Genomic DNA, 27,959 nt, shown 5'->3' on the forward strand with positions numbered 1-27,959 from the left:
GCCGGGGGCGGGCGGGGCCCGGGGCGGGCGGGGGCGGGCGGGGCGCTGTCCCGCAGCCGGTGCTGAAGGGGCGGCGCCGCACCGGCACCTGCCGCCGGCGCGACCCTCTCGTCGCGGAGCTGCAGCCGCCCGCGGCCGGCCATGGCCGCGCTCCTCCGCCTCGGTAAGTGCCGCGGGAGGTGGGCGGGAGGCAGCCCCCAGCCTCGCCGGGACACGCGCTTCGCCCCGCGCCTCCTGGCCTCTCCTCTCCGCGGGTCGCCCTGGCGGCTCCATCCCCTCCTCCTTCTCCTGGGGAGCCTCCAGGAGGGGGCGAGCAGGCACCTGGCGGGGCTTCGCACCGGCGTGCGAGGGGCAGGCCCTGCGGCCGGGCGGGCGGCTGCAGCGCGGCGCCGGGCAGCGGGTCCTCGGCGGCAGGTAAGGCCGGGCGGCAGGGCCGGCGCTGGGAAGAAGTTGGACCGGCGAGGAGACTCACAAATGGGATGCCTCGTCTAGGTAAACAGCCACTTGTTTGCTACGTGGAAAGCGTTTAGTGCCGGCAGTGCTGCACAGGGGGCTACTGACATTTCCCTTTGGGTCTGAATGGAGAAAAAGGGAAAGTCAAGAAAGTCGGTACAGAAGAGAATGCATTGAGACAAGTATAACTTTATTTATTTTATTTTCCTTTCCCCCCTCTACATACTGCATACATGCTGATCTCTTTAACATCCCACTACTCTGAGCTCATATTCCACTGTCAAAAACATTCCATAGGTAGTTCTGCCCCAGGTTTTGTTAGAATAAAGTTGTCTTTTATCACTTTTCAACTAGATTCAAACTATATTCAACTATAGTTTGCCTTTCTCCTTCAGAGCTAGCTATCTTGCTCTTGCAGTTGGATAGAAACCACAGCTTGGTTTCCCATTATTCATTATTATCTGTCAGGTAATAATTCTGCAGTCTTGGAAGAGACACTATAATTCCTCCATTCCTCAGTTCCCAGTCTTCAAAATGAAGGTGCTAAAATGTCCTTCTTTTGCCCCTTTTCACTTTAGACACCAAATTCTTCAGAATAGGGAATTTTACACCTACGCAGTGAATCAATAGACCCCTGTACAAAACTACAGACACCTGTAGAAATCTGAATTTACGTACCTTCATATCAAAATGGATCCCTCTAAAAGTTTTAGCTACAAACTAACTCTTAGATGCCCTGAACTCTTCTAAGTAGAAAACAGTCGCTGAGTACTCCACACACTAGAGTAAATAACTAAAGTGAATTACTAAAGTAATAACTGTTAATTTAGACAGTTGTATAAGATACAGTGCACTGGATTCTAAAATCATATAGGCCGGTTTGTTTCATGTAGGCTTGCCACAGTATGTTCCCTGTGTACTGCTGAGGAAACAGAAGACCCATCCATAATATGTCATTAGATCTGGAGAAGCCCTTTAGACTGAGTTAGCTTCAATCATAGATTATGCCACTCGGCTCTTTATTTTGCAAAAGCATCTCCTCCTTTTTGTGAGCACAGTTTCCAGGTGGGTTCAAAATAAACACACTCTGAAATAATCTTAGCAAAGGAACAGGAGCTGCTAATTGTCTGCTCAATCAGTCCTACTTTGACTATTCATTTTCAGCCACTGGTTCTGAAAAGCTGTCTTAACAGGAGGGAGACATCACTGAGTCTTTGTGCTGCGGATCCTAATCAGATGCATAAATCTTCCATTGTGTTAGTACCTACAAAATAGGTAAATGGTCATCCAGCAAAATACCCTTTCTTAAAAAGTTTCTGAGTTTGTAATTTTGTGTTGTCTTATATATACAGTCATTTTCACTGTAAGGTATTTGGCAACTTTTTTTCTCTGTCATCTGAATAAATAGTAATTTCACAATTAGAAAGAACTTTTGGAGACAGTCCCAGGACTAAAATATTGTCATAATGAGCCAAAATTGTTGCTGTGGATGTGCCAGCTGCACATTGCTCAATGTCAAGTGGCAGGAGCCGTTTCTATCGATCAGTCTTCCAGGTTGAGCAACAGACGCAGCCTAAAAGAGTTTTTCAGGCTGGAAATCACTGAAATCACAACCAACCCTTTATAGATCTGAGAACTGGCAGGAATATGCACAACTGGGGAAGGATTAGCAGCAGCTACAGTAAGCATGTGGCCTCTTCTGTGTCTCATAGGCACACTAGATGCTATTACACCTGTCAGTTATAAAGTATTAAATGTTGCTTCATCTTTATCAACATGCATCCAGAAAGTGTTCCCTACAGCAGCACTACTATATCACAGGTAAACATCATCATTTCCAGAAGGGATGGCATCACCTCTAAACAGCAGTGGCTCTTTAAGATTATTAAGAGCGATATTTGATATTCAATTTCTTATTTCCTAGATGTGTAATTAGAAACATTTAATTTCTCTGGATAGGGTCTGGACAAGTCCTGAGGGAATATTTCATGCCTCTTGCAGATGATGTTTAAGGAATTAGTGCTGGAAAAGCCCAAAATTCCATATGAACTTACCTGAACGTAAGAAAAAAAAAAAGGAGACTTGGTCTGGGAGATGCTGGGTCCTTCAATACCTAAGGAAAACACGCACATTAGGTGTTCAGCATCTAGTTTGATAAGGCCTGAAATCAGTGTCTGAAACTTAATTTTATAGAAAATTAAGACACATGGTTGCAAATAAGAGGTTGTGTTATCACAGAAATGTTGATGAAAGAGCTAGACCCAAACTGATTTGTCTCTTCTTAGCAAGGCAATTTAATTCTCTACTGATAAGCCAGAGGTGGTGCTGATTTAAAATTCTTTACCTTGAAACCTCTGTATCAGTCTTCAGTTTCAGAACTTTTTTATGCAATTAACATGGCCTTTTGGTTCAGTGCACTCAGGGAAGCAGATAAAGACATAAATGTGTGGGTTGTTTTCAAGAAATGATGCATCTGTGAAGCAAAAGCAAAGAGGGTGAAGAGTACTGTATTATGAAATAAAATCTCATTTATTATCTAACAGTTGTATAGCTGTGAAATCTCTTCCACATGGTCTTTTCATAGGAATTCCTGTGTAGTCTCTAGCTTGATGAAATTGCAGTCCATATAAAACGCTGTTTCCTCTGAATTTTATATCATCTTCCTTTCTATACTTTATTATGAATCTCAGAACTGCAGCCATTTCTACATATCTATGGACTGATGTCATATATAGCTGTGGTTGACATTACAATAGTGGGGTAAAACCAATACAAAATATGCCACACTGCAACTTTGAAAATTTAAAATTTAAATTTAATTTTCCAGTTGTGAAGCTGAGGAAAAGTTTTATTCTGTTAAAAATTAACTTGGTAGAAAATTTGAATCTATAGATAAGCTACAGTAAATTATATTGTTATTATCTAAGTGTAAATTAAAAGGGTCAGTACAATGTCTATTGTATTAAATAGTCATAATATTCTGGTTTTACAGTATTGTTCATGTACTTCACAAGTATATCTACTGCTCAGACTGCTGACTGTCTGCACTTGAGGGAGCAATGTATAAATGCTGCAAATGGATGTGACAGTGTCTGGAAGGTTGTTGAAGATGTCTGCAATATTTCAGGTAATTCTTTATGGTGTACACAGTTTTATTTTGAACTGCTAATAGTTGCATATTCATAGTTTATCATAATATTGCTGTGGTAACTGAATGAAGTCAGTGAGATTTCAAAGAGAAAATGATGGCAGAAAACAGTCAACTTCTGAAATCCTTGACACTGGCCACTATTATTTTCAGTAACAGTCAGACTGTCTCTTCAATAAGGCGATAAATGAAATTTCTGGACTAAAAAACAAAATCAGAGTCTGAACCAATGCAAGTCTGAATTCAGCAGAAGTTATGCTCTTGTGGGATCCTGTTAGACAAAGACAACATGCAACTGGAAAAAAGTTCCAACTTTGCTTTCTATAATTTAGAAGAGTTGATCTGCCCCCTCCCTGGCAGTGTTCAAGGCCAGGTTGGATGAGGCTTTGAGCAACCTGATCTGGTGGAAGGTGTCCCTGCCCATGGCAGGGGAGTTGGAACTAGATGATCTTTAAGGTCCCTTCCAACCCAAACCATTCTGATTCTATAAATTTGACCTGAAACTCATCCTAATCTCTGTTGTCGTTCAGATGAAAATGTTCCTTCTCTGAAAGCATACTGTCTTCTTGCACAAATCTTGGGTACCAGTCACCATTCTCTCTCTTTCTTTAAAACCCTCCAAGACCTTGCTGTTAAATGTTGAGTATTTACTTGCCAGATGCTGTGAATATGGAAGGGAGAAGAATGGTAGCATCATTAGACCAAGCTAGTAATGATGCCTTTGTTGACTGATAAATGTCAAGGGCTTTGATCTACCAAGGCTACATCATTACTAACAAATAGGCTAGTGACTATTTTCTGGCCCTGAGTTCAACTGTTATGAGGCAACATGTATCCATACAACTAAACTGTCTTACCCCCATGCTGTTGCCACAAAACTGTCTTTTGGGAGTGACTCTAGGCCCACACTATCTTCACAGTCTAACTGGTTCAGTCCAGACTGGGTGCCATGCAGCAGTATACACACAGTCACTTGCCATTAGCCTAGCCCATGCCTTGGTCCTGTTCATAAATGCAGCAAAGGGCATTTAGGTACATAACTGCCATTTCTAGCAACTTAATTACATAAGGGAGGTTCTCTGTTACTGGGAATCAGAGGTATCTATATCTCCATGGAAACCTCCCTTCTCCTTATATTGACATTATTTGAACAAAATCAGCCATGTCCTGATGCCATAATCTATTCTGAGCTGCAGCTGCAACAGCGTTGATAAAGTGAAGGTCCCTCTGTCTGTCTTGACGTCAGGATCCAGTCTAACATTTGGTCCATGTGGGAAGCCAGGTAGCAGAAGATGCAGCTTGACTTCATCCTCAGTAGCCCATTGCTAGAACATTCACCTTCAGTGTGAGCTACCTGAATGCCTCTGTCTGATTTGTTGCAGAGATTTGAGCACAAGTGTCCCAAGTCACAAGGCAGTATTCAAAATAATTAGAGCAGAAAATTCTCTGAGGGGTCCTTCTTTGTGTGTCCTGTTCCAGATAGATATCTGCTTTGCATAGAATGGCTGAATACTTTTAAGAACAGACAGAGTAAATGAAAAATACATGATAACCTAATGGTTACAACAGTCCCCAAAGGAACTGGGTTTCAGCTCATGTTCTATTGAGTTTTTAAATATTTTATGTGAAGTGGAACAGTTTCAAAAGATATGGCTGTGGTTTGAAAAAAGTATTGGAATATGCAGTACTTTCAGGCTCAAGACAGTGACCTAAAGATGAGCCCTCTAGAACCAAACCTCTTTCCCAAATCAGAAGTTGAATTTGCTTCTCTCACATCATTCACCTTAGCACCAAGACTACTTAATATAAAGATCAGTATTTGTACTGTAGCCTATTCTTCATCATATCCTGCAACCAGATGAAGTGGGCCAGCATGATGACTTCTGTGGTCTCCCCTTTGGATTTGTTGCATTGTCCCATAATATGCAATTTGCCTCACTTATTCACTCATTCACTATGTGCTTATTCACTGATAGTAACAGTATTTGTAACTGAGTCAGACAAATCTGCTGCAAATAAACTCTTCTTGTGATTGCTTGTTTGGTTTTTGCATCTATATATTTCTTTAGGATAATAGCCTTTGGCAAGGACTCTCCAACATTGCAGGGCACTCAGATATTGCGTTTGGTCTAGGACAAATTATTCTAAATGTGGTTATTAGGTGCCATGACCCCAGAGGGTGTAAATCTGCTGTCAGCTGATGGTACCTCTCAGAGAGCCAACAGAAACAGTGACAGAAATCTACCAGCAGCATTATTAGTAAGAATAACATTATACTATCTGTCAAAAGTACTCTCCATGCGCAAGACTAAAATCTTCATGGATAAGTTGTATGAATGGAAAAGGCTGAGAACGAGCATGTTAGTTGAAGGCAACAGGCAACGGGGCAAATATTCCTTTTGCTAGTTTCTTTATGAAAAACCTAACTGCAAATGATAATTATACTCCTACTCTGTGGTATGGGTTCAATAACTCAGTCCGTCAGGTTGTAATCTCCAAGTTAAATGTATGCAATATCAGGACCTCCATCTTTTGTTCTTCAGAGCAGGTCTGGGGGCACTCTTCAGGTGACTGCCTAAGTTGCTCCTTCGTCTGTCAAACTGTCCATCACTACTCCCCTACTACTACAGCAGCATTTTCAGAGTCTCAGTTTATAGTCCTCTGAGTCCAATCCTTCTTTCACTTCCTTTTCCATGTGAAGGTACATTGAAAAAAAAAAGGGGGTGAAAATGTCTATGAATCTTTTTCAGTATGGAAAAGACCAAAATAGTTAATTTTGATGGAATCAAAAGTTTTCACACTGACAATGTCAGAAATATTTCATCACCAGAAAATGAAGATTTTAAGGTTTGGATTTTGCTGTTTTTTTCTTTTAGTTCACTGATTTTTTTAAAAAAAAAAAAATATGAGCTCTGATTTAACCATGAGTATACATTTTCTTAATTTTTCAGAACTGGGAACATCTGGGTTCAAAAAAAGAAAAATCTCAGATTGCTCAAATATTAAGGAATCACATTTTGAATTAGATTTGGAAGTAAGTTTATTTTTCTTAGAGAAACAGGATCACTGAGGTTGGAAGGGATCTCTAGAGGTCTAGTCCAACCCCCTGCTCAGGCAGGGTCAACTGCAGGCTGTCTTCCAGGACTGTGTCCAGTTGGATTTTTAACATCTCCAATGATGGAGACACCAAAACCCCTCTGGGCAACCTCTTCCACTGTTAGATGACCCTCATAGTAAAAAAGTTTTTTCCGACCTTTAAATGGAATTTCTTGTACTTCAGTTTGTACCTCTTGTCCTGTCACTGGACACCACTGGAGAGTCTGTCCCTGCTTTATTCAACCCCCTCCCATCAGGTATTTATACATACAGATATGTGTATCAGTACACCCCTGAGCCTTCTCTCCTCCAGGCTGAGGAATCCCAGCTCTCAGCTTCTGCTCATAAGACAGATGCTTCAGTCCATTAGTCACATTTGTGGCACTTTGCAGGACCCACTCCAGTATGCCCATGTCCCTCTTGTCCTCAGAAGCACAGCACTGGACACAGCACTCCAGATGGGGTCTTACCAGTGCTAAAGGGGAAAACCCAGTACTCTTCTCTACAGTTTTCAGATCCGATTCCCACTGAAATGACTGAAGAGCTGACTGTGCAAGAACAGAGATTATCACCCTGGAAGTGTCAGCTTCTATTCTGTCTCCTATCTGTGGTCCCGTGTACATAAATTAATTACATATAAATAAACCAAATTATGAATAATGGCTGCCAAGCATTAGGTCAGAGAGCACTTTTTGAAAATGCCCTGGAAGCATATGTATAAGCTAAAGTATATTACCTAGAACTAATCAGTGATAAAGCAACAATAATTGAAAACCAGCAAAAGAATATTTTCTGCTGTTCACCACAGCTGAATCAACACAGTGTACAAACAGACCAATACTGATAATAGGTTATTTCTATACAGCTTTCAAGAGGCCAGGCAAGTGAACTCCATAAATCTGATGTGTTTCCTGATTCTGTCTATGCCCTTTGTATGTTCATAACCCCACAACCTATGTCTCATCCCCTGGTTGTCAGCTGCTGTGATTCAGTGCAGTGTGCTCACAGTGCACCGGGCCACTCTGAACATAGCCCCTATACCTGACTCCTAACCACAACTTGTTAGTGACATGAAGATAGATGAGCTGAGTGAGGCTGGGGTGCTGCATAAAATATAGCGGGATTTGTGTTTCTTATTCTCCTGTTTCTACTACCTCCACCCTTGAAGTGTCCTCAGGACCTTGAAGAAGGCAGTCATAAATTTTGTAAATTAGCTAATTTTTACACAAGCGTCTCCTGATCTTTGTTGCTCTTTTTCTATCCCTGGAGTTTCTCCTCCTGAAATTGTCTCCTGAAAGACCTTTATTATCCCTTACTCACTTGATAAAATAGAGTGGAACATCCACCTGCCCACTTCCATGGGCCTCCATAGTTCCCATGTCACCACATACTTCCCATGGTCAGGGAGTGTCCTATGTCTATGACCTTCAGTAACTCCTATTTAGATCTCCTGAGCTCCTTGGCTACTAGAAAAAGAAAGAAATGTGAGGGCTAAGGGTCAAGATCATTCTCTACTTCTAAAAATGCAGAAGGCAAGTTGGAGATGGGGTTGGAGAGATATAGCCAAGCCCGGGCACCATGACATCCTCCTTTGCTCCGACAAGAGGTGAAGTGGGAGCAAAGGCTGGTAGCTGTAGCTCTTGCCAGATTGCAACATCCCCCTGTAGCAGTGCACATTTTAATACATCCCCAAACCCTCCTTAGTCAGCAACAGCAACTGGAGAAAGGGCAATGCAGACACTGTTTGAAAAAGGATTTTGGGGTGGAAGGATGGGGATGTGCACTCTGAAACAGCTAGTACTCATTCCTTCAGGTACAGGCAAAATGCACTATATCCTCTTGCAGGTCTTTGCTTACACTGCCTTCCGTTGCTATTTGTGTCAACAACATATAAATGTCATTAAAACTAATCACATTAAAGCTTGTCTGTGGCGGCCATGACACGTGGCTGCTAGCTTTGCAGTTTTATCAGAGCGCATGGTCTCTGCTGCTCCACGCTAGTCACCAGGGAAGCAGCAAGGCAGGAAGCCAGACATCACCATTGACAGGGCAGAGACAATAGCATATGTGCTCAATAGATTAAAACCGATCCTCGTGCTGCCCCGTGACCAGCTGGATCTTGTGAGCCACATGCTTCTTATCTTACATATTGTGAGATACTTAATATCTATGAGGCAAAGAGAGGAAATGTGCAGGTTTGGACACCTGCATAACTGTTTTGACAAGATAGACTATGGTTTTCACAAAATAAAATTTTCTTAAATGGTATTAAACTGCTTCTTATGTAATTTTCTTAAGTAACTTGTAACTTTCTTAAGCAGTAACAAGCAATGAAATACTCTTAAAACTTTGTAGTCCATAGAGGGTTGAGTGATTTGTACCAGAAAATAGTACTTTGTACCAGAAAATAGTACTTTATTTTTATTATGCATACAAGGAAAATATAACCTGACAGCCTGTGTGTCTTTGTCATTGAGTCCAAGTGCACATGCAAGCAACGGGCTTGAAACTGGACTAGCAAACTCAGGCTTCTGTATAATTTTTTTATGTTAACTTCTCCCTTATTTTTACATAAAAAAATAAAAATCAGAATATTCTTGGACTACTTTAAATTTGTTGTCATTGCCAAACTTAGGCAGTGAAGTTGTTCTAATAGGGTAGCAGTCTGAGGGCACATCCAAATGGCCAGGAATGTGTAAGCTTATGCCATCCTCACATGAGTGAGGGATCTAAACCAGAGCTGACATCCCTCAGGATGGGGTTAGCATCACCATTATCACAGACTGCACCTGCCCTCCTACATCCCCTCTCTTACTCTGGTACGTGGCAGTACCTTACCCCACACTGTGAATTCCTGTCCCTGTACCAGGCACCTCATTTCTACACAGGACCAAGATGAGTGTCTCACTGCCTCTGTTCAGGATGTGCCCCTCAACTCCTGTGCACATTTTTAGTTTGGTCTCTGTACCTCATCTACCTAGAATAAAAGATACGAGTTTAAGGTTTTATGTACTTTGGAAATGAGAACAGAAACAGACGTTCTGGCAATGGGTCAGATTGAATAAAAAAGGTAGTATCATACCCACAACTTTATTATATCTCTCTGACTATTATTTAATATTTATAAATTATGACAGGTTTTCAAACAAAACTAAGTTCAAACCATCTTCTCTTGGCAAAACATATTATTTTTGTGCTTTAATTGAATTGTTTTATGTAACCATATCCCTTAAGCGTTCATAAACATTAACAACATTATAATTTTAATGGTAAGTACTAGGTAATAGATGCAAGGCAGAAGACACTATTGGATGTAATAGAATCATCCAGGTCCTGGCTGATGAATACCCAGAATTTAAAAACTGTGTCTGCACCACAGACGATTTCTGTAGCATCACAACTTTGCTTGGGAAACACTGCAGTATTGATAAAGGTAATCAACCGTAAAGATTTCATTATGAAGAACAAAAAGAAATATAAATTTCATAACCCTTGATTTAACTGGATTCAAGTTTCTTTGCATATTTCTCAAATCTGGTAATTCCTCCAAAAATGTAGTTTTGTCTTTTCTATGACACCAATATGTGTGTGAAATTGAAAACAATGCCATATGTGCTTTAAAATAAAATGAAAAAAAAAATAGAAGGCATGTGAGAAACTCAAATGTTTTTTAAAGCTCTTGGTCAATCCAGTGAAAAGCAAGAGTGAAAATAAGATGTGTGTTGAGGGCTACTTGTTGCACAAGGAGGCTTGAGTGCCACTGGATCTATGTTACGTACAGAGAGCAACATCCAGCCACCTTGTGAATGGGAGTGTGGGTGAATGGGGATGTACAGCTCTGCAGTTGTATCACACTGTTTTACAGCAACATCTTCACTACATCTAGGAGAGGCTACTGGAGGTGGGAAACGCTGTTACTGCCTTCATAAAGCTGTACTGAATATATAAAGTGCATCCTTTTTAAAAATCCATTGTAATCGATGGGCCCAGCTCCTTTAAATTTATTTTTTATTATTCTGAGAACTGTTTTCCCTTCAAAACACCTATTTCTGTAATTGAGAATTACTCGGTACATTAAATGCTTGCAGTTTCTGATCCAGTGTCTCCTGGAGTAATGATTAGCAAAGCTGACATAAGAAAGGTAAAATCAGCCAGTGAATGAGAGTCTGGAAAGTGAGCCCCAAAGTATTGGCATTGATCCATCACTCCCTGTTGGCATCAATCAGTGTACACCATATAATAGTAGAATATATGGCTTTATTACAGATGAAATAATATCCTGACCTGTTACTCCTTGCCCCAAACAAGAAGAGTGGGTATCTAAAACTTGATGTTGATGTCATTGGAACAGTTGCTTTTGCTTCTAGCAAAATGAAGTAATTTTATATTTTTTGCTGATTGAGATTACATTTCTCACCAGTATAGCAAAAAGTTCGGATGGAGTATTGGTTTTACCTACAGATGATAGCTTATGGTGTTGATAGATTCTTTAAGGATTAATTCTCCCTGTCTAACTTAAATTACTATTTTAGGTAATACATAAACTGTCTTCTGGAACTGCTATACTCTCTTAACAAATTATGCATTGAATTAAGATGATAATCTATTATATGTCCAAATTGTGGTTAAAATGATGTGAGATTAATTCCTTTATGCAGTAATTTTAGTGAGGGTTTCTCGTATTACTGTTTGCAGCTGAATTGTTAAAGTAGACTGTATTATACAGCTACCAGCACATGGTAAGCATGAGGTAAGCATGCAAGACTGAAATTATTATGTATTTACATACAGCTCAGAATTAAACTATGGCTGTTTCATTCATTTTATTGCATTAAGACAATTATCCTTTTTCTGAGTTTGTTTTGAGCTGACCAGTGATGACGCTCCATCTTCCATTTGATGTATATCTCTGTTTGTACCTGTATATTCTGTTTGTACAGAATATTTGGAAACAGCCTCAAGAGCAGATACTCGACTGAGTTTTAGGCAGCGCAGAAACCCCAAAGACCAAAGACACCCAGAAGAATTAGAGAACGACTGCAGTGTTTCAAAACAACGCTGTCAAGAGGACCCTTACTGCTTTTTAGCATATAAGAGCTTCCAGCGAGCATGCAAGGTGGATGGAGCAAAATGCAGGCTCCCGATGGTCAACCAGGAGTGTTTATCAGCCTGGAAAGAACTGATGAAAACAGTGCTGGGAGAGTGCAAGTGCTCAGAGCCACTTCAGATGAGATGCGTTAAAATATGGAAGGGAATATTTAACAACCCTTGTTTACAATACTCTCAAGAGAGCCAAGTTTCAGCAGCTAGTGAAAATTATGATGATGACGATGGTGATGATGATGACGATGGTGATGATGATGACGATCAAGATGATGTTGATGATGAGAAAAATCAGGACACTGATACAGGTTAGTGGTATTCCAGCAGTCTGATTGCTTTCATACATAACAGCAGTGTGCACAAGTCTGGAAAAAAAGTTTTCTTAATCATCTGCAGTTTAACAGTGGAAACAGGATAGTTTTAAGAGGCTTATTTAGATGCAAATGAATAATGTGATAGCACAATTGTAGCCTAAGTGCAAATACTATTGTCCTTCAATGTGTTAATTTGATACAACCTGATCCAAATCAGTCCTTTTAAGTATCACACTAAAACTAGAAACAATATAAGACCAATAACAATAATTTTCTAATAGCAAGAATTGTCTGCCTGCCTTGACTTCAGATCATGGCAAATAGTTCGTTGAGCTTGAAAACTGGGTGCACTGACGAACACATTAAGGCCTCTGGCCTTTATTCACAAGAAATCTGACTTTATACTGCACTGAGCAGCTCTAAAAACTCTTCTTGAGCTCACAGGATCTGTAATTACGTAGAGAATGTTATCAGCAGCCATTGATAAACTCTGCTTTCACCCCAAAACTTATGAATATATGTAACAGTGATTTTGGAGTTTGTTAACAAGCTGACAGGTACTATTTTGTCAAGCTAATTTGTTTTATTCTTGTTTATTTTTACTACTGGCACTATGCCAGCAACACAGCCAATACTTTAAAAACTAAGCTAAGACATGATTTATCACTTATGCCTGTATCCATATCTTTTTTTTTTTTCCTAGATAATATTAGTACAGAAACAAAATTACAATGGAGCTTATCTGCCCTCTCCAAACAAGGTAACTCTGAATTTACTTATGAATTCTAATAACTGGTTTTAGCTCTGTTTGCAGATAGGGTACAATGTATCTCAAGATTAAATGAATACCTTCCATTCAAATTACTGACGAGTCAATAGATCCAACATATTTTCAGTTAAGCTATCGGGTAGATAAGAATCCAAAAATAGCAGGTAACAATCCCGATCCTGTTAAATTTACAAAGGCAAATCTTATCCCATAAACATTTTAGGGTCAGAAATATCTAGACCTTTTTGGAAGGTTTATAGCATAGGCTACAAAAACCTAAACTGGCTTTAGAATCACAGAAATGCCATTTATACTCTCTGCTCCATTACTTATTACGTAGCCTAGCATAAGACTGCATGCTGGTGATTTCAGCAGTTTCAGGTATCCACTAGCCACTAGCTTCCAGAAACTGTCACATACCAGAAGAAACTTCCATGTTGACATTTTTCACTTTCTTCTCCTTATTTATCTGGCAGGGGCAGAAACTTGCAGAGCTGGACCAGAGTGTTGGGGAGTCAAACTTCTTTTTAATGGGACTGTTGCAGGCAGAATGACTACCAATCATCACTTGAGAAACATTTTCTTGTGATTTCATTTTAAAAACTGTTATTCTTTTTAGCATACACAGCGAACAGAACCTGTTTGGATGTGAACAAGGAGTGTGTTGAAGATGAAGTATGTAACAAACAGTTGTCCCTGTACCTTAAGGTTTGCTCCGTAAATAAGAAATGCAACATGGAAGAATGTCAAGCAGCCATAAGGTTCTTCTATCAAAACATGCCTTTTGAAGTTGCCCAAATGATGACATTTTGTGATTGTATCCAGCCTGATGAATCCTGCCACAGAGCCAAAGAACTTCTCCACGGCAAGCCCTGTGCAGTTACTGCAGTTCCACCCCCATCATGTCTGAATGTAATCCACATGTGTGAAGAGAATGAATTGTGCAGGTAAGTAGAAGAAAGATTTTGCCTACTAATGTGCCTGTGAATAAGGATTTTTATATATATGCCATATATCTCATCTCTAGCAAACTTTTCTTCTGCACTGTATCTACTATATATTATCACTTTTGTTTGACATCTTCACAGATGTCTGCATCAACTGTGGTAATTCCACAAGTAATTCCACAAATAAACTGAAAAGGTTAACTCTCAACAAGGTCTGGAATCTAGTGTGGGCTTTGCTTATGCCTCTTTCATGACTCTTAATGCTATTTCTACTGGACAAACTATGCCACTGAGTATTTTCATTACCACTTTCTTCAGATAACACCTGCCAGTCTGCACTTTTGCCCTCTAGCAGTTTGCACAAATTGTGCAGCAGATCAGATGAAGTTTGTTTGGTTAAAGTAATTACCTCTTCCGCCTCAGAGTCTGACCCTTTGTACCCAAAGGCTATACAACCACCCGTTCAGAAAACTCTCGTCTTATTCTTTTCATCTCAGGCATACTGATATTTGGAAAAAAAAAAAAAAAGCCCTAAAACATGCACAGACCACCAAACTCATCAAGAATAACACAGTTTTCAGATTTGAGTTTATTTTAGGAAATACGCAACAGGATTAGCCCATATTCATATTTCTACTTATTTGCCACCATTTGTGCATGGTCAACTGGCTCACTTTGGTTTTCAGTGTATCACAAGTTCCCTTATGGATTACACCTGAATTTTACCTGAAAGCTGTGCTCAAATTAACCTTCAACAAACCAGAAGGCCAAGAGATGCTTTCAGTTCCGTGCAGGCTATTCAGATTGACGTCGGTGGGAATTGCCCCTTTTTATGTCAAGAAGAATTGGTCTACAAATGTTTGTCTGTGCATGTGCATGTGTACACATGTAATATCATAATGGAGACTTGCTGAATTACCCATTATTTTGGGAACATTAATGTTTCCTGGCACTGACAATAAGTGGATATAATTAGCAAAATTAGTCTGTGAATTATGGCTAGCCATCCATATCTATAAATCAGGAGGTGAATAAAAATAATTCCATTAGCACAGAGGTGGCATCTGCTTTGAAACCTTTGCTTGTGTAACGAGAAGATTTACAATAATGTCCTAGTTGGTATTGTAACAGTCCATGTTTTTCCATGTGACTTGCTTGTTACAGCTACACAATATCAAGTATCAGCAGTAACTTAATAGCCTAATTTTATGAGTAAGGAAATAATGTTTTAATATATTAATACACAATATACAACAGTTTACTTTTACCATCCCCTAACATTTAATGTAAGTGGTAAATTGGTTTCTAATTAATATCTACAGATTTCTTAGTTAAATTTTAATAGATGTTTTCTATTGTCATACATAGTGTATTAAAGGCCTATTTTATTCTATCTTAAGAGCAAATAAACTGAAATAATTTGAGGTTATTGAGCCAGGAAACAAGTTAATTCTTCTGTAACATACCTTCACTTTCAATTAATCTTTACGGTCAACTGAGTTACTTCTAATTTTTCCTGAGCCTTGGACATTTTGCATTTCATTAGCATTCGGGGGGAGGAGGTGTTGGCATTGGATGTAGATTATTTTATGTAGAATAAATTGAATATTCATTCTTCCTTCACACTGGCCAACAAACTGATCCACTAGAACACCTCCTGTTTTGGTTTCATTGTGATGACTGGTCTAATTCCTCTATCCACATTTCTTCTCTGAGGATTTGAGACTTGGTATTCATACTGATTTCTGCTAGACCCTGGGAAAATCTCTGCAGTTGCTGATTAGAAGTGGAGTTGCTTTTTCTCAAAAACTTTTTTGGTAAAACCAAGTTTTTCCTCAAATTACAATTTTGCAGATTTCACTCAAACCAATTAGGTGCAAATCAGAGTAGAATTTAGGACAGCTGTCACAGAATATTGTGATTTCTAAGGCTTAAGTGGTACCTGGGAAATACACTCTCTTTTCATTCTGATCCTTAAATGTCTTTTTGTAAAATCACAAAGTTTTGAAACTGTCATTGTATATTTCTTTCTTTTTTCCACCAGGAAAAAATACACAACTTTTCGGTCCAAGTGTTGGAGACATGTGACAAAAAAATGCTACGATGATGGAGCTTGTCTTGAAACCTTAATCAAGGGTGACATGCCCTGTTCTGCAAACGCTGATTGCAAAGCAGCCTACATTAGCAACTGGGGCACAATGCTGCGCGTGGAGTGTACGTGTCAGAATTTACCACCTGCTGAGCAATCTTTGTGCAAGCTCTTCCATCACATACTTCACAGTAAATCCTGCTTCAGTGAGTTACGTGAGTAACACATAGTACTTTAAAGAATAATTAGTTTTATAGAGTATTCAAATGCTGACTTACACCAAATCTTTACTATATCTTTGCTACCACTGATTTCAGCAAGATTTGTATCTTTGATTTTTTTAATCAAATTCAAAATGTTTCTCTGGTTTGGGGAAATATTTTATATTAGTAGTAAATCAATAAGATCAACTACATGTCGCATTACATGAATTTGCTGGAATAACAACAAAAGAATAATTTCTGGGATATATAACATTATGCAGATTAGAAAATTCCCGAAGCCTTCCTGTCATTGCCTTAATGTTGTACTTTGGTACAGTATTTTTACAAATAATATCATAGAATCAAAGAATGGTTTGGATTAGAAGGGACCTTAAAGATCATCTAGTTCCAACCCCCCTGCCATGGGCAGGGACACCTTCCACTAGACCAGGTTGCTCAAAGCCCCGTCCAACCTGGCCTTGAACACTGCCAGGGAGGGGGCATCCACCACGTCTCTGGGCAATCCGTTCCAGTGCCTCACCACCCTCATGTTGAAGAATTTCTTCCTTATATCTAATCTAAATCTACCTTCTTTCAGTTTAAAACCGCTACCCCTCATCCTATCACTACACTCCCTGATATAGAGTCCCTCCCCATCTTTCCTGTAGGCCCCCTTTAAGTACTGGAAGGCCGCTATAATGTCTCCCCGGAGCCTCTCTTCAGCCTTTCTCCAGGCTGAAAACCCCAACTCTCTCAGCCTGTCCTCATAGGGGAGGTGCTCCAGCTCCCCTGATTATCTTCAGAGGCCTCCTCTGGATCTGCTCCAACAGGTCCATGTCCTTCTTATGCTGGGGGCCCCAGAGCTGGACACAGTACTCCAGGTGGGGTCTCATGAGAGTGGAGTAGAGGGGGAGAATCACCTCCCTCGACCTGCTGGCCACACTTCTCTTGATGCAGCCCAGGATATGGTTGGCTTTCTGGGCTGCAAGAGCACATTGTTGGGTCACATTGAGCTTCATCAACCAACACCCCCAAGTCCTTCTCTGTAGGGCTGCTCTCAATCCACTCATCACCCAGCTTGTATTTGTCCTTGGGATTGTCCTGACCCATGCGCAGGACCTTGCACTTGACCTCTGGATGGCATCCAGAGTGTCAACAGCACCACACAGCTTGGTGTCATCGACAAACTTGCTGAGGGTGCACTCAATCCCACTGTCCATGTTGCCAACAAAGATGCTAAACAATGCTGTAATGATACATTATGTAATATGATACATTATGTTGTTTTTTCTTTCTTTTCTTCTTGGAGTCTAAATATTAATATAGCTTACATGCATTCTGCAACAGATTTCACTCCACAGCAAATAATTTGAGTGATTTAAATGGGACCTTTTAAAGAAAAGCTGCTGTGAATGGAGGCTTCAGGATTTAGCCTTCAGTAAAAACAGTGGGATTAGCTCAGATGAAATATATGTACTTTCTCAGAACCAGTAAAGCATAGTCCTTGCAAAGTCTTTGTTTAAGAGAGAATTGTTAGTGCAATGAATGGCAATATGGGAGCAAATATTAATGTTTTAGTCTGGATCTGGAGTGTGTCTTCAAAGCAAATCCCCTGTTTTTCCCCATTTATTGTGCTGTGGGTCACATCACAGGGTGGTTCCTGGACTCCTGCAGCCTAACCGAACCTGAATGTTCATCTGCTGCCTCTGCATCACTCCAGCTATATCCAGACATCTGGTCCATGGACCAGATTAAAGACCAAAGTACCCTCTTCTCAAATCTCTACTCTATCACACCAGCTATTTTGCTACATAAATCCTCTCAGGATACACTACTTGCTAGTGCATATACACTATGCTAGTCGTCTTCTATACATAATTATATATATTCACAACCTAGCTTGGGAGAGGTGACTATTTAAAGATTTCAATGAAAAGCAATGACTATTTCATTGTTCCATCTGATGGACTGTCTTCTAAAAACATGTTTTAATTGCATGTATGCATTTCATTGAATGAATTAGCTAATTAGTTTTAGCAGCCAAAATGTTGCCACTGATAAAAGTGTAATTTTTTTCTTGTTACTCAGGTCTACTCAGAAATTAAAATCAAGTTGCTGAAACACTGCCCTTAAGCTTAGTTAATCACTACTAAAATTCAGACTCTGAGAAAAGTTTAAAAATCATTTGCCAACTCCCCTGGAAAAGTGATACCATAACACTGTTAGATTTGAGACAGCACTGGTGATGTTTTGCTGATGAGCATTATTTGTTTGCTTGCTTTATGGCTGCATATAATGGTCCAAATGAGTGATCACATCTTTGTGTTAGTTATTCTTTACCTATAAAGCACAAAGATGACGCTCATGTCATAATAATTAAATAATGCTCATCAGCTTTTGCCATTCCCTGAAGCAGTCTCAGGATAAAATGGTTTTTGTGATGGAAACTTCCCTAACCTAATTGGGATTGAAGAACAGAAGCTTGCTTGCTCCTGTGGTGAAACGAATTCCTGTTGTTAAACAAGAACAGTTTGGGGATCCATGGCCTTCAGCTGAGTAAAGGATTGGCACCTACTCTACAGAACATTTGCAGTCTTGTGAATCTTGCTTTTGTTTTTTCTAGATGTCTAATTGTAATGCAGCTAAACTGAAGAGAGAGATGATTATGAGTTTGATTGTAAGGTGCTGTGCTAAATGCCATCATCTTCATGGCAGTTCAGAGATGTGGAGTTAGTGCTCTGTTGCAGACCTCATCCAACCCCTTCTAACATATTCATCTGGCCTGAGTGTGAACTTCGGATAACTTTCACTGTTACAGTGGTGATGACTGTTAAGACTGAAGTCTTTCTGAACAGGCAGATACCCAGGGCTAGAAAAAGGAATCTTTGCCTCTAGAACTGGTGTGAACAGATCTGCAAGTGGTGTCTACACCATCGCACCTTCCTACTCTTGTATGGCACTGCCTTGTTACAAATGTTTTCTCTTGGGGCTGCACTTACAGGATTAAAGCTTGCTGTGGACTCAGCAAAAGGCAAGAACTGTGAGTTCCCTCTGTGACTGCTATATGAGACAGAAGCGCAGCATGGTAGGATCAGTGTCACAACAGGAATGAGCAAGTATGCCAGTGACAGAAAATAAAAGCTTAAGTTTCCAAAATATTTTAACTCTGGGTTGTACTTTTGGATTTCACAGAAACACTACGTTACAAGGAGATTTAGTCCATTGCTATTTAGATGACATTCCAGGCTGCAAACTTGAGTCTTGTCATATTGTTTTCATTCCTCTAGGGAATAAAAATTTCTCATCTTACAGTTCATGTGAGTGACCGTGCATATTCTTGCACGGTTTAGCCTCTTGTTTTGTAAACTGTTCTACTTAGGTAGATCTTCTATTTGAAATTTCAACAGAAGATATACATTTTCAGATACATTAATGATATGCCCACAAAGAGGACAGGCCTTTCTGAAAGAGCTGAGGTCTAGCAGCTCATTTGGAGAATAAGCTTTGCCTTTTGGAAATTATTTCAAACTGCTACCTATTTCTCATCACTTCCATGTTGGTCAGGTGGGCCTTTTGGTGGGCCTATTTCTAAAATTGTTTCTGTGAAAAGAGAATTTAAGCTGTTTTGAGGCAGAGAGTATCTTTAAAATACACTCATCCCCTGTAAGACAAACATCAGGGGACGTATAACTGAGATGTCAAAGGAAGAATTTTCATTCACTTTGTTCATTGAATATCAGTAAACAATATTTTTAAATAGCTGCCTTTATAAATTCTGTGACTCTTATCAAAACACCAAACAGTAATATTCACTTATGTTATTATTTTTAAGTAATATTTTGAATGGATATTATCTTTCCAATATTCAGGTCAAATTTCCATTAAGAAGAAAGGTTTTCATTGGGTAAATACAAAAATACCAGGAGAAAAGCTTTCCAGAGCACAGCTCCATTCTTCTTCAATTAATGGTGAGTTTCAGCAAATCACTCCATGATTTTAATAGAAGTATTATTGAGATTTCCCTTGTGTATGATAGGAAAGACTAAAGGTTGGGTCCCTTTGGTGGGTTCAGGCAAGTGTGCTCTACCTGTTGCTCCCCCATTCAACAGAATGTGGAAAAATCTCTCTACCTGTTTGGCTTAATTTATATAACCACAAAATAAAGATAATGAGACTGAACCAATTTCTCTGATAAGTAGTTTTGAAATAGGTGTCTCACAATCACTATATTATAATTGGGGAAAATTAAGTTATTAAGTTTACCAGAGCCTGACTCTCTGTACAGTCATTAAAGAGTAGTAGTCATAATGTATAATACAAATTATAATCTTTGGTGTCACAGATACTTCTCTCCTATCTCTCTTGACTTTTTGTGCCATAGCAGTTACAACAACAAAATTAGGAAGCCACAGTAAGTGGTCTGGTTACACTCCATCAGACTTTACCTTCTCATGCAACAGAAGGGCATGCAATTGCAGATCATGATATCCCATGGGTTGAAGAGCTGCATCTGGTTTTATTTCCATGCATTTACAGTAGCAATTAAGTGACATAAAGTTAAAGGATATTCAATTAATACACAAATTTTCTCATGGTTGAAATAATATTAGTTTTATATTTCCTTTCGAATGACCCAATTACAGAGTGAGAACACTAAAGAGCTTAATGCACAAATACCGACTCTAATGAGAATGACCTGTTCTACCTTGCATGGGGCAGATTGCAATACTCCAGACATTACTATGAATTAGTTCCCAGAACTTTTCCTACTGAACACTTTTAACAGTGAAAAGATAATTCAAGCTCTTCATGCAGTACAAAATGAAGGGGTTTCTATCATCTCCATCCTTCAACTATTGCTGAAGTAGGCAACCTGGAAAATATAAAAATAGATTAATGGGAATAGGATTGATAAGACCTGTATGTGAATAATCAAGCGTTCAGTTGTAATTTTAGCGTTAAAATTACTTACCTAAGAATCATGCGTGTCATCTAAGTGCTCTGAGTAGCCAGAGAAAAAAAGTCAGGGACCCTCAGAGGAAGATTAATCCCACCTTTTCAGACTGTCTTTCCTGTATCCTGGAAGTGTTGGCTTCTCTTTGCCAACTACAGGCAGAGCCTGAATCTCTAACTGGAACAAGACTCTAGTGGTTAAATAATGGAAGTTATAATGCAAGAAATCCTACTTTAAGTGAGAAAACTTAAAATGAGAGATATTTCACCCCTGTGACTAGTTCTAACTACAGACCTTTCCCTCAGAGATTCAGATAAATGTTTGCAAAAATGCAGCCTGCACCCAGTTAATTTTGTTCCCACTGAAGTCTGCATAATTTCCAAAAACCTGTCCTTGAACTCTTAACAGAATTTTGGATAGCCTTAGAAAAATAAAAAGAATGCTGACCAGCCTAAACCATACAATAAAATATTCCTTCTATTGGAGCTGTCATGTACACTAGCTGGGAACTCTCTAAGCTATAAATGTCTCATAGGGAGCCAGGTCAAGGAAAAGAATCTGATTCAGGATATCTACCTGATGATAAAAACCATATTGCAAATTGTTTCATAAATCCCACTGCCAAAAATCTAACCCAGTATCCTAGATTCATATGCTAGTAAATGTGCATTACTCAGGCTGCAAAGGGAGTTATCGTCTTTACAAAATATTTATCTTTACTGAAATCAAATCCCAAGAAGAATCCCAGGGCGCAGAGGCAAAACAGTTATGTTGTCAAATACGGCCTTTTGTGTGTGTGAAGATATCTGAAGATATTTGCTTCTTGGCTATTTTCTGCTTGGAAAGCAGAAGATAGAATTTGCCATTGTCCCTACATCAAAATCTCAGAAGAATCCTTTACTTAGGTTGTCATTGAAAGATACAAGGATGTCTTTCACCAGTCCAAACTAACGACTGTCTACAGATGAACATACTCAGAAGAAACTCAGTATTTCTTCAATTGTTTCTTCATTTTATAATTTAAAAAACCCACTTACTGTTCAAAAAACAGTAAGATTTCTCCATTCTATTCAATAGCATTGCAAATCATGCCATTGGGTAAGATTGTTTTAATAAAAGAAGTCTTTCATAATAAATAATAAATCTAAACATATGTACATATATTCATATATATTTGCAAATAAATATAAACCTGTTCAGCTGGAAGAATAGTATTCCAGCTTTTGGTGTGATAACAGGATTGTTTAAAAATCTTGACTGGATTTACACTCATTGACATACCCATACAGGCCAACCCAGTCGTCTGTCAGCTGATACAACCCGGTTAACAAGATGTGATGTGGGCAGAGTCCTAACCATATAGAAGTTAATGAGACTTTTGCTGTAAACTTAGATGGGGCCAGAATTTTATGTCATTTTGGAAACAACATCAAAAAGTGATAAAGCAAACAAAAATTCTCCAGACTTGAAAAAAGTTATTATTGCCTACCTAGCTATGCACTTTGAGCCTGGTTTTGACTTTATCTTATGCAAATTATCTCCATGATTTTACAGATCCACATAATTTAAAAGATTGCTTCCCACACTTTAATTTGAAAAATTATTTGTGTGTGAAGATAAGCATTTACTTTCATCAGCATAGAGCTTTGGAGCTAAAGTATTTTTTGGCTAGAAGAGAAAGGTAGAAATACAGAACTCTTATCCTGTTCTTGTGAGATACAATAAAATTGGGCTTGACCCAAAACTGTTGACATTAATCTCATTTGTCTTAAATTGTAGAGTTATCACATATTTCCTACTGAGGAGTTTTGCCAGTAATTAGCAGGGTTTATCTATAATTATACCAGGTGCTGTGGGAACTGAGATTAGTTCAGCTCCAGCAACTTTAATTTGTAAAGTATGAAACATTGTCAATCTGACTGTTTTATAAATGTAGAAGAAAGCCTGTGACAAGTAGCCAAGAAACCTCTGAGCACCAACCGGAATTAATCTGTCCAATGAATATTCACAGCCATTTCACTAGATATACATAAGCAGGTGGATTTACACAAGAGTGTAATCCCACTAATTGTTCCAGCTGCTGAGCCCACAGCTATCCTCTACCGAACATCATCACTGGAAATGTCCGTGTGTCTGTATAGACAGCTCCAGATAGTGCTTCAGTGGTACCTGCAGCCACAGTCGTTGTGTCCCTGAGGTTTGCAGCCCAGCCTAGGAATGACAAGACATGCATCAAGCAGCCGCGGTGGCCCTGCTACAGACCTGTCCCGAGGTGAGAGGGTCCACAAGCTTCTCGTGACTACAGGCCACCTCCATGGGACACAGCAGCCCTCCCAGTGCCTCGCAGCCTTGCAATCCCTTGTAATGTAAATTGCAATTCCCTTGCAATAGAAATGACTGCTCCCCATTTGTGTTGACTCACTGTCTGCAGGACCAAGCTGGAAACATCTCGTACTTTAGCCACCTCCTATTATAAACCTTTAGACACTGCATGTTCCTTTCGTTCTCCATGGTACATGCAATGTATTTGTACCCATCTAGTCAGAGAGCCCAAATCAGGTTTGCCTTCTGTACATCAGTCAGTTGAAAAGAAGTACTGAAATAGGGACAGCGGTTTCTTAGAAGAGTAATGACATAGGCATGTTATGTACACTACATTTTTTACCATTTCTCTAAGAACAGGAAAATATTCTAACTTCTAATCATATTTCTAATGCTTGTAATTGATCTGTCTGCTCTACAGTGAACTGTGAATGGGCACAGAGGATGAGAGCTAAGGTTGTTTACTGATCCATAACTACAAACGTGTCTAATTTCAGTCAGTGTTTTTATTGTTTGTTTAGGGCACTGGTTGTTAAGCCTTAACTTGTTATTTAGTTCATGTTCAGAGGATCAATATTATGTATACAGAGATCAAAATGGGATAATACAGCTTGTTATGACATACAGGAATTTAAATGTGGGTTCTGGTAGTTTTCCCAGATGAGATTTGAGATGAACAGAGCCAAAATTTCATATCTGTATTTCTTAACTTCTCTAGCACTATTTCACATTTCAAGAATGGATTGGATATAGATTAATAGTGAAAATTTATATAAAATATTCCTTTGGATTTTTAAAGAAGAGCAGAGAGCCTATTGAAAAACACACAACCCAACAATATTTTTAAGGGAAGATGAATAAGCACATTCAAGTAGTTAAACCAGAAAGAATACATAAAATGAAGAATTAGCAGTTCAGCCACAAAACTGTGCCCTCTCCTAGCCTTTCAAATTCCCTTACTTCTCAGAGGCAGGAGAAAATATATGGCTTCTAGCATGATCTCATCATTAACATCTTTGTTGTGTTCCCCATAGAACTGAAAATGTTAAAATCAACATCTTTTACCTGCAATCACTTCACCAGAACCATAGCATTTTATAAGCTTTTGATCAAAAAATAGAACTTTTTTATTTAATTTGATCATTTCAGAGTGTTTTATGAAAATAAAACTTTTTTTCTCCCAAGTTTTTGAAGAAAAATATAATGCTTTGGTGAAATGGTATGAGCCTGTTCTTAACCATCCATGACTGTCAGTCCTAATAATTTTCCTAGTCTTGTGGCAAGTCGTGTCCTTAAAAAAAAAAAATCCATTTGCCTTAAATATGTGTGAATCTCACTTTTTACTTCAAAAAACTTGGAAACTTTTGCCCCTACAACTGCTCCTGCAGTTGTAGAAAGTTTTAAAAAATGTCTGAGTGTACAATTAAGATTCAGAAATTGCAAAAAAGACTAAAATTTATTTCCTAAAACTCATCATCTTAAAGAAATGTTGCAACTTGAGAGGAGGGTCAACTGCTGATTTATTATTTAGTGTATGATGTTAGCAGTCCTGCGCCAAGACCTTGCCCTTCTTCCTTCAAAAATTCACCATTTTAAATATTTTTCAGTAGCTTGCTGCATTAAGTGGTATGTTCTCTCTGTGCAACTTGTGACGGTTCTATCACTGCTTTCATTCTTCTTTTATTGGAAAACTTGATTTTTTGATAGCTTTTTGAAAAAAAGTGATAATATAAACCATGCGGGTGCAACCCTCTGCTCAACTCTTGCCCACTGCTTGCCTTGTGGTAGAATATATATATTCATCCTCTCTTACTGGAGCTGCTCCAGTACGCATACCGCCTGTGTTTGTATTACACTATACACTACATTCATTGCATGTATGTAGTGTATACAGAAATGTCTCATTTAGGGTCTGTGTGTCCATATACACAAACACACAAATACTCACAATACAGAATAACTGATAACTGATTCAGAGACATGAATATGGCCTTCTCACAGCCAGGTAAGTGGCCTGGTGACGGAACTGAGACTCCATCTCTTCTTCAGTATTTCACTGACTACGTAAGGTGGAGCACCTTGGGAAGCTAAGGCCATATTTTGCCACTCTGCATTTGAGTTTCTGTATAAATAAAACTTACTTAATTGTATAAACATGACAGAATCTGTGCAACAGGAAAGCAAGAGAAAGGTCTCATGCTTTGTACTTGCGGCTCTGGAGTTGAGTCTTCTTGTCATCTAACATCTCCATCCCAGGTTCAGTGCTTATGTTACATTCTCAACTGAAACTTTTCCTTCAGAATATTTGATCAAAACTGATGGATTAATTCCTCCAGGAAAACTAAGTTTCTTCTCATTTGGAAAACAAAAGTTGAAACAACTCCCAGTTTTTCAAGAGTTGGAATTTAGCACATAAGCCAATTAAATGACTTCTTGGTGAGAAGCCTAAGAGAAATAAGAAACTTCATGGGCACAGAGCCCAGAAGCAGTGTTAGATCCCAATTTACAATAATTTGATTCTAGATCAAGTATTGCTGCACACTGCAATTATGGTCATATGTGAAAAAGGAAAAAATGTCTAGCAAGTAAGTAAGAGCCAGGTCTCCTCTGATACACAGAATAAACTTAACACCTTAAAATCAATGGGGAAAATACTCCAAAACACAAATCAGAGTAACAAGCTGTTCCAGTTCCCCTGGAGTTGAATAGAGTAAAAGGTAGTGCTACACATATGCAGTGCTATTGTAGCTGGTATTTACTAAAAGGAGTCTGAAATGATTTTGCACCACTTGGTGAAGGAAGAGTTATTCCTACCATTGGCATACCATCTAGGTCTTTTTACTTCTTTTAATTACTGATGTCAGAACTGATTGCTAATTTAGCTTGCATGTATATGCATTCCAATTCAGATCTCAGATCTGATTCTTATTACTGAAGAAGCAAATGTTTCAGGTCTGCTTTCTGTTTTTTACTTATAGGTGAAACAGTCTACATTATTGCCTATTCCTCCTGCGTAGTTCTCATCCTAGGAATAGTCCTGTTGACTCTCCTAAAGATCAGGTAATTTGATAGACATATTAATCATTGGTTTTAGGAAATTGGAACAGCAGAAAATAAAATGCTTTGGCTTAGTTAAGAGGTTGGCACTGCGATTGTCTTTAAAACAGTACAGTATGCCCCAGTGATGGAAAGAACTGACATTGCTGGTGTCAGCAAGAAAGAGTGAAATACGACGCGTATCTACAATGCCCTCCATTCATGCAGAGATCCCAGACTTCAGGAGGTTTCATTTCCTGTCCCATGGCAGGGGAAGGTGAAATCTGAATTCTACCTTCCTAGCCCTGTAGCAGGCAGAGGTAATGCAGAAAGGAAATGAGAATATTCAGCATTATAACATATTTAGAAACTGAACCGTGAATGCTGCTATTGTAGTTAATAATCTTGCCAAACGCCATTTTTGCTGATAGGATTCTGTAAACATTCCCACACATGCAGTATGAGAAACTGCCCATACACCAATGCTTGGTAAGAAAACAGAAATGTGCATTCACTTAGTCAAATGAACATGGCCTTTTCTTAAATGACACATTTTCTTGGACCAAATTAAATGGCCAGATTTCAAGAATTATGCTGTCAGATGATAGGTAACAGAACATGATGTAGCAGGAGCTATATATAGTGGGAGGGATATTGAGTCAAATTTCATTATTAAATTCAGAGGCAGATCAAAGAGGAATCATGGAGAAAAATGCAAAAGGCAAGTCAAGGATATATGGGAACAGAGGCTTTCTCTTTAGGTTTGCAGTTACAGGAATATCAGCATATAAATAAAACTCAGATTTAAAGAATACAGGGGATGGAAGAAAAAACAGCACATTAATAACGATGAAGGGAATTATTTTATACCACAGTGTTCATCATAAAAAGAGGGGAATTTTGCCACTGATTTCAATTAAGCCAGAGTTCAAACCAAAAGCTGTATAGTTTATTGTTAAATACATGCACATTCTTTGTTTTCAGAGCCTGCAGAACAAAACGTGAGTCAAGAAGTCCCTCGCCAGACCATTCTTCTGAAACTTTTATGGTCCATTATAAAAGCCACAGATGAACTACTCTGTTGCTTATGCTTTTTAAGGCTATTCTTGAAAGCCAGCCTGTTGTACATATGCGATAATAAAATATATATTAGAAAACCTACTATAAATTATGGAATTTTGTAGTTGAGCATAAAAAAGATTTTTATATTTATTAACACATATTAAACCTTTAACAAGCTAAAAAAATAGAACAGCACTCTCTCTCATTTGCGTAGGTTCACAGATCTGTCCTGAGCTGCACATTTCCTATATCTTTAGATGCACATGACAACGGTATAAATGTTGTATCAGCATGAATCTGCCTAGCAGTGGAAATCTTTGAAACCCAACCCTTCTGATCTGAACTCATCTGGCAGAAAGGAAAAAAATCCACTCAGAAGAATTTTAGAGAGCTGTTAAAAAGTACATATGTGGTAGTTTTGTACACTACGTTCCCAGGTACCAAGTACCTGATGCGATATTTG

The 27,959-nt window shown here is 38.9% G+C and overlaps 2 protein-coding genes across 3 annotated transcripts in view; one reads left to right on the forward strand and one right to left on the reverse strand.

Annotated features, from left to right (window-relative positions):
• Positions 1 to 141: 141 nt before the first annotated feature.
• Positions 142 to 27,943, forward strand: GFRAL (GDNF family receptor alpha like). The gene is made up of 10 exons (XM_074861747.1): positions 142 to 163; positions 3,446 to 3,580; positions 9,972 to 10,130; positions 11,638 to 12,108; positions 12,818 to 12,874; positions 13,503 to 13,830; positions 15,875 to 16,134; positions 19,992 to 20,090; positions 26,377 to 26,458; positions 27,419 to 27,943. Exons 1-10 carry the CDS (start codon positions 142 to 144, stop codon positions 27,504 to 27,506), a joined length of 1,701 nt encoding a protein of 566 aa, XP_074717848.1. The 3' UTR covers positions 27,507 to 27,943.
• HMGCLL1 (3-hydroxy-3-methylglutaryl-CoA lyase like 1) overlaps positions 20,619 to 27,959 on the reverse strand; it is a 100,741-nt gene continuing 93,400 nt past the window's right edge. For both annotated transcript variants that reach the window (XM_074861751.1, XM_074861750.1), the window contains one exon: positions 20,619 to 20,995. In XM_074861751.1, coding sequence (XP_074717852.1) covers positions 20,972 to 20,995 — 24 coding nt within the window. In that variant the 3' untranslated portion in view covers positions 20,619 to 20,971. The remainder of the gene's footprint in view (positions 20,996 to 27,959) is intronic.

The sequence above is a fragment of the Strix uralensis genome, chromosome 3 (genome assembly GCF_047716275.1).
Source record: "Strix uralensis isolate ZFMK-TIS-50842 chromosome 3, bStrUra1, whole genome shotgun sequence".
In the NCBI taxonomy this organism is placed as follows: Eukaryota; Metazoa; Chordata; class Aves; order Strigiformes; family Strigidae; genus Strix; species Strix uralensis.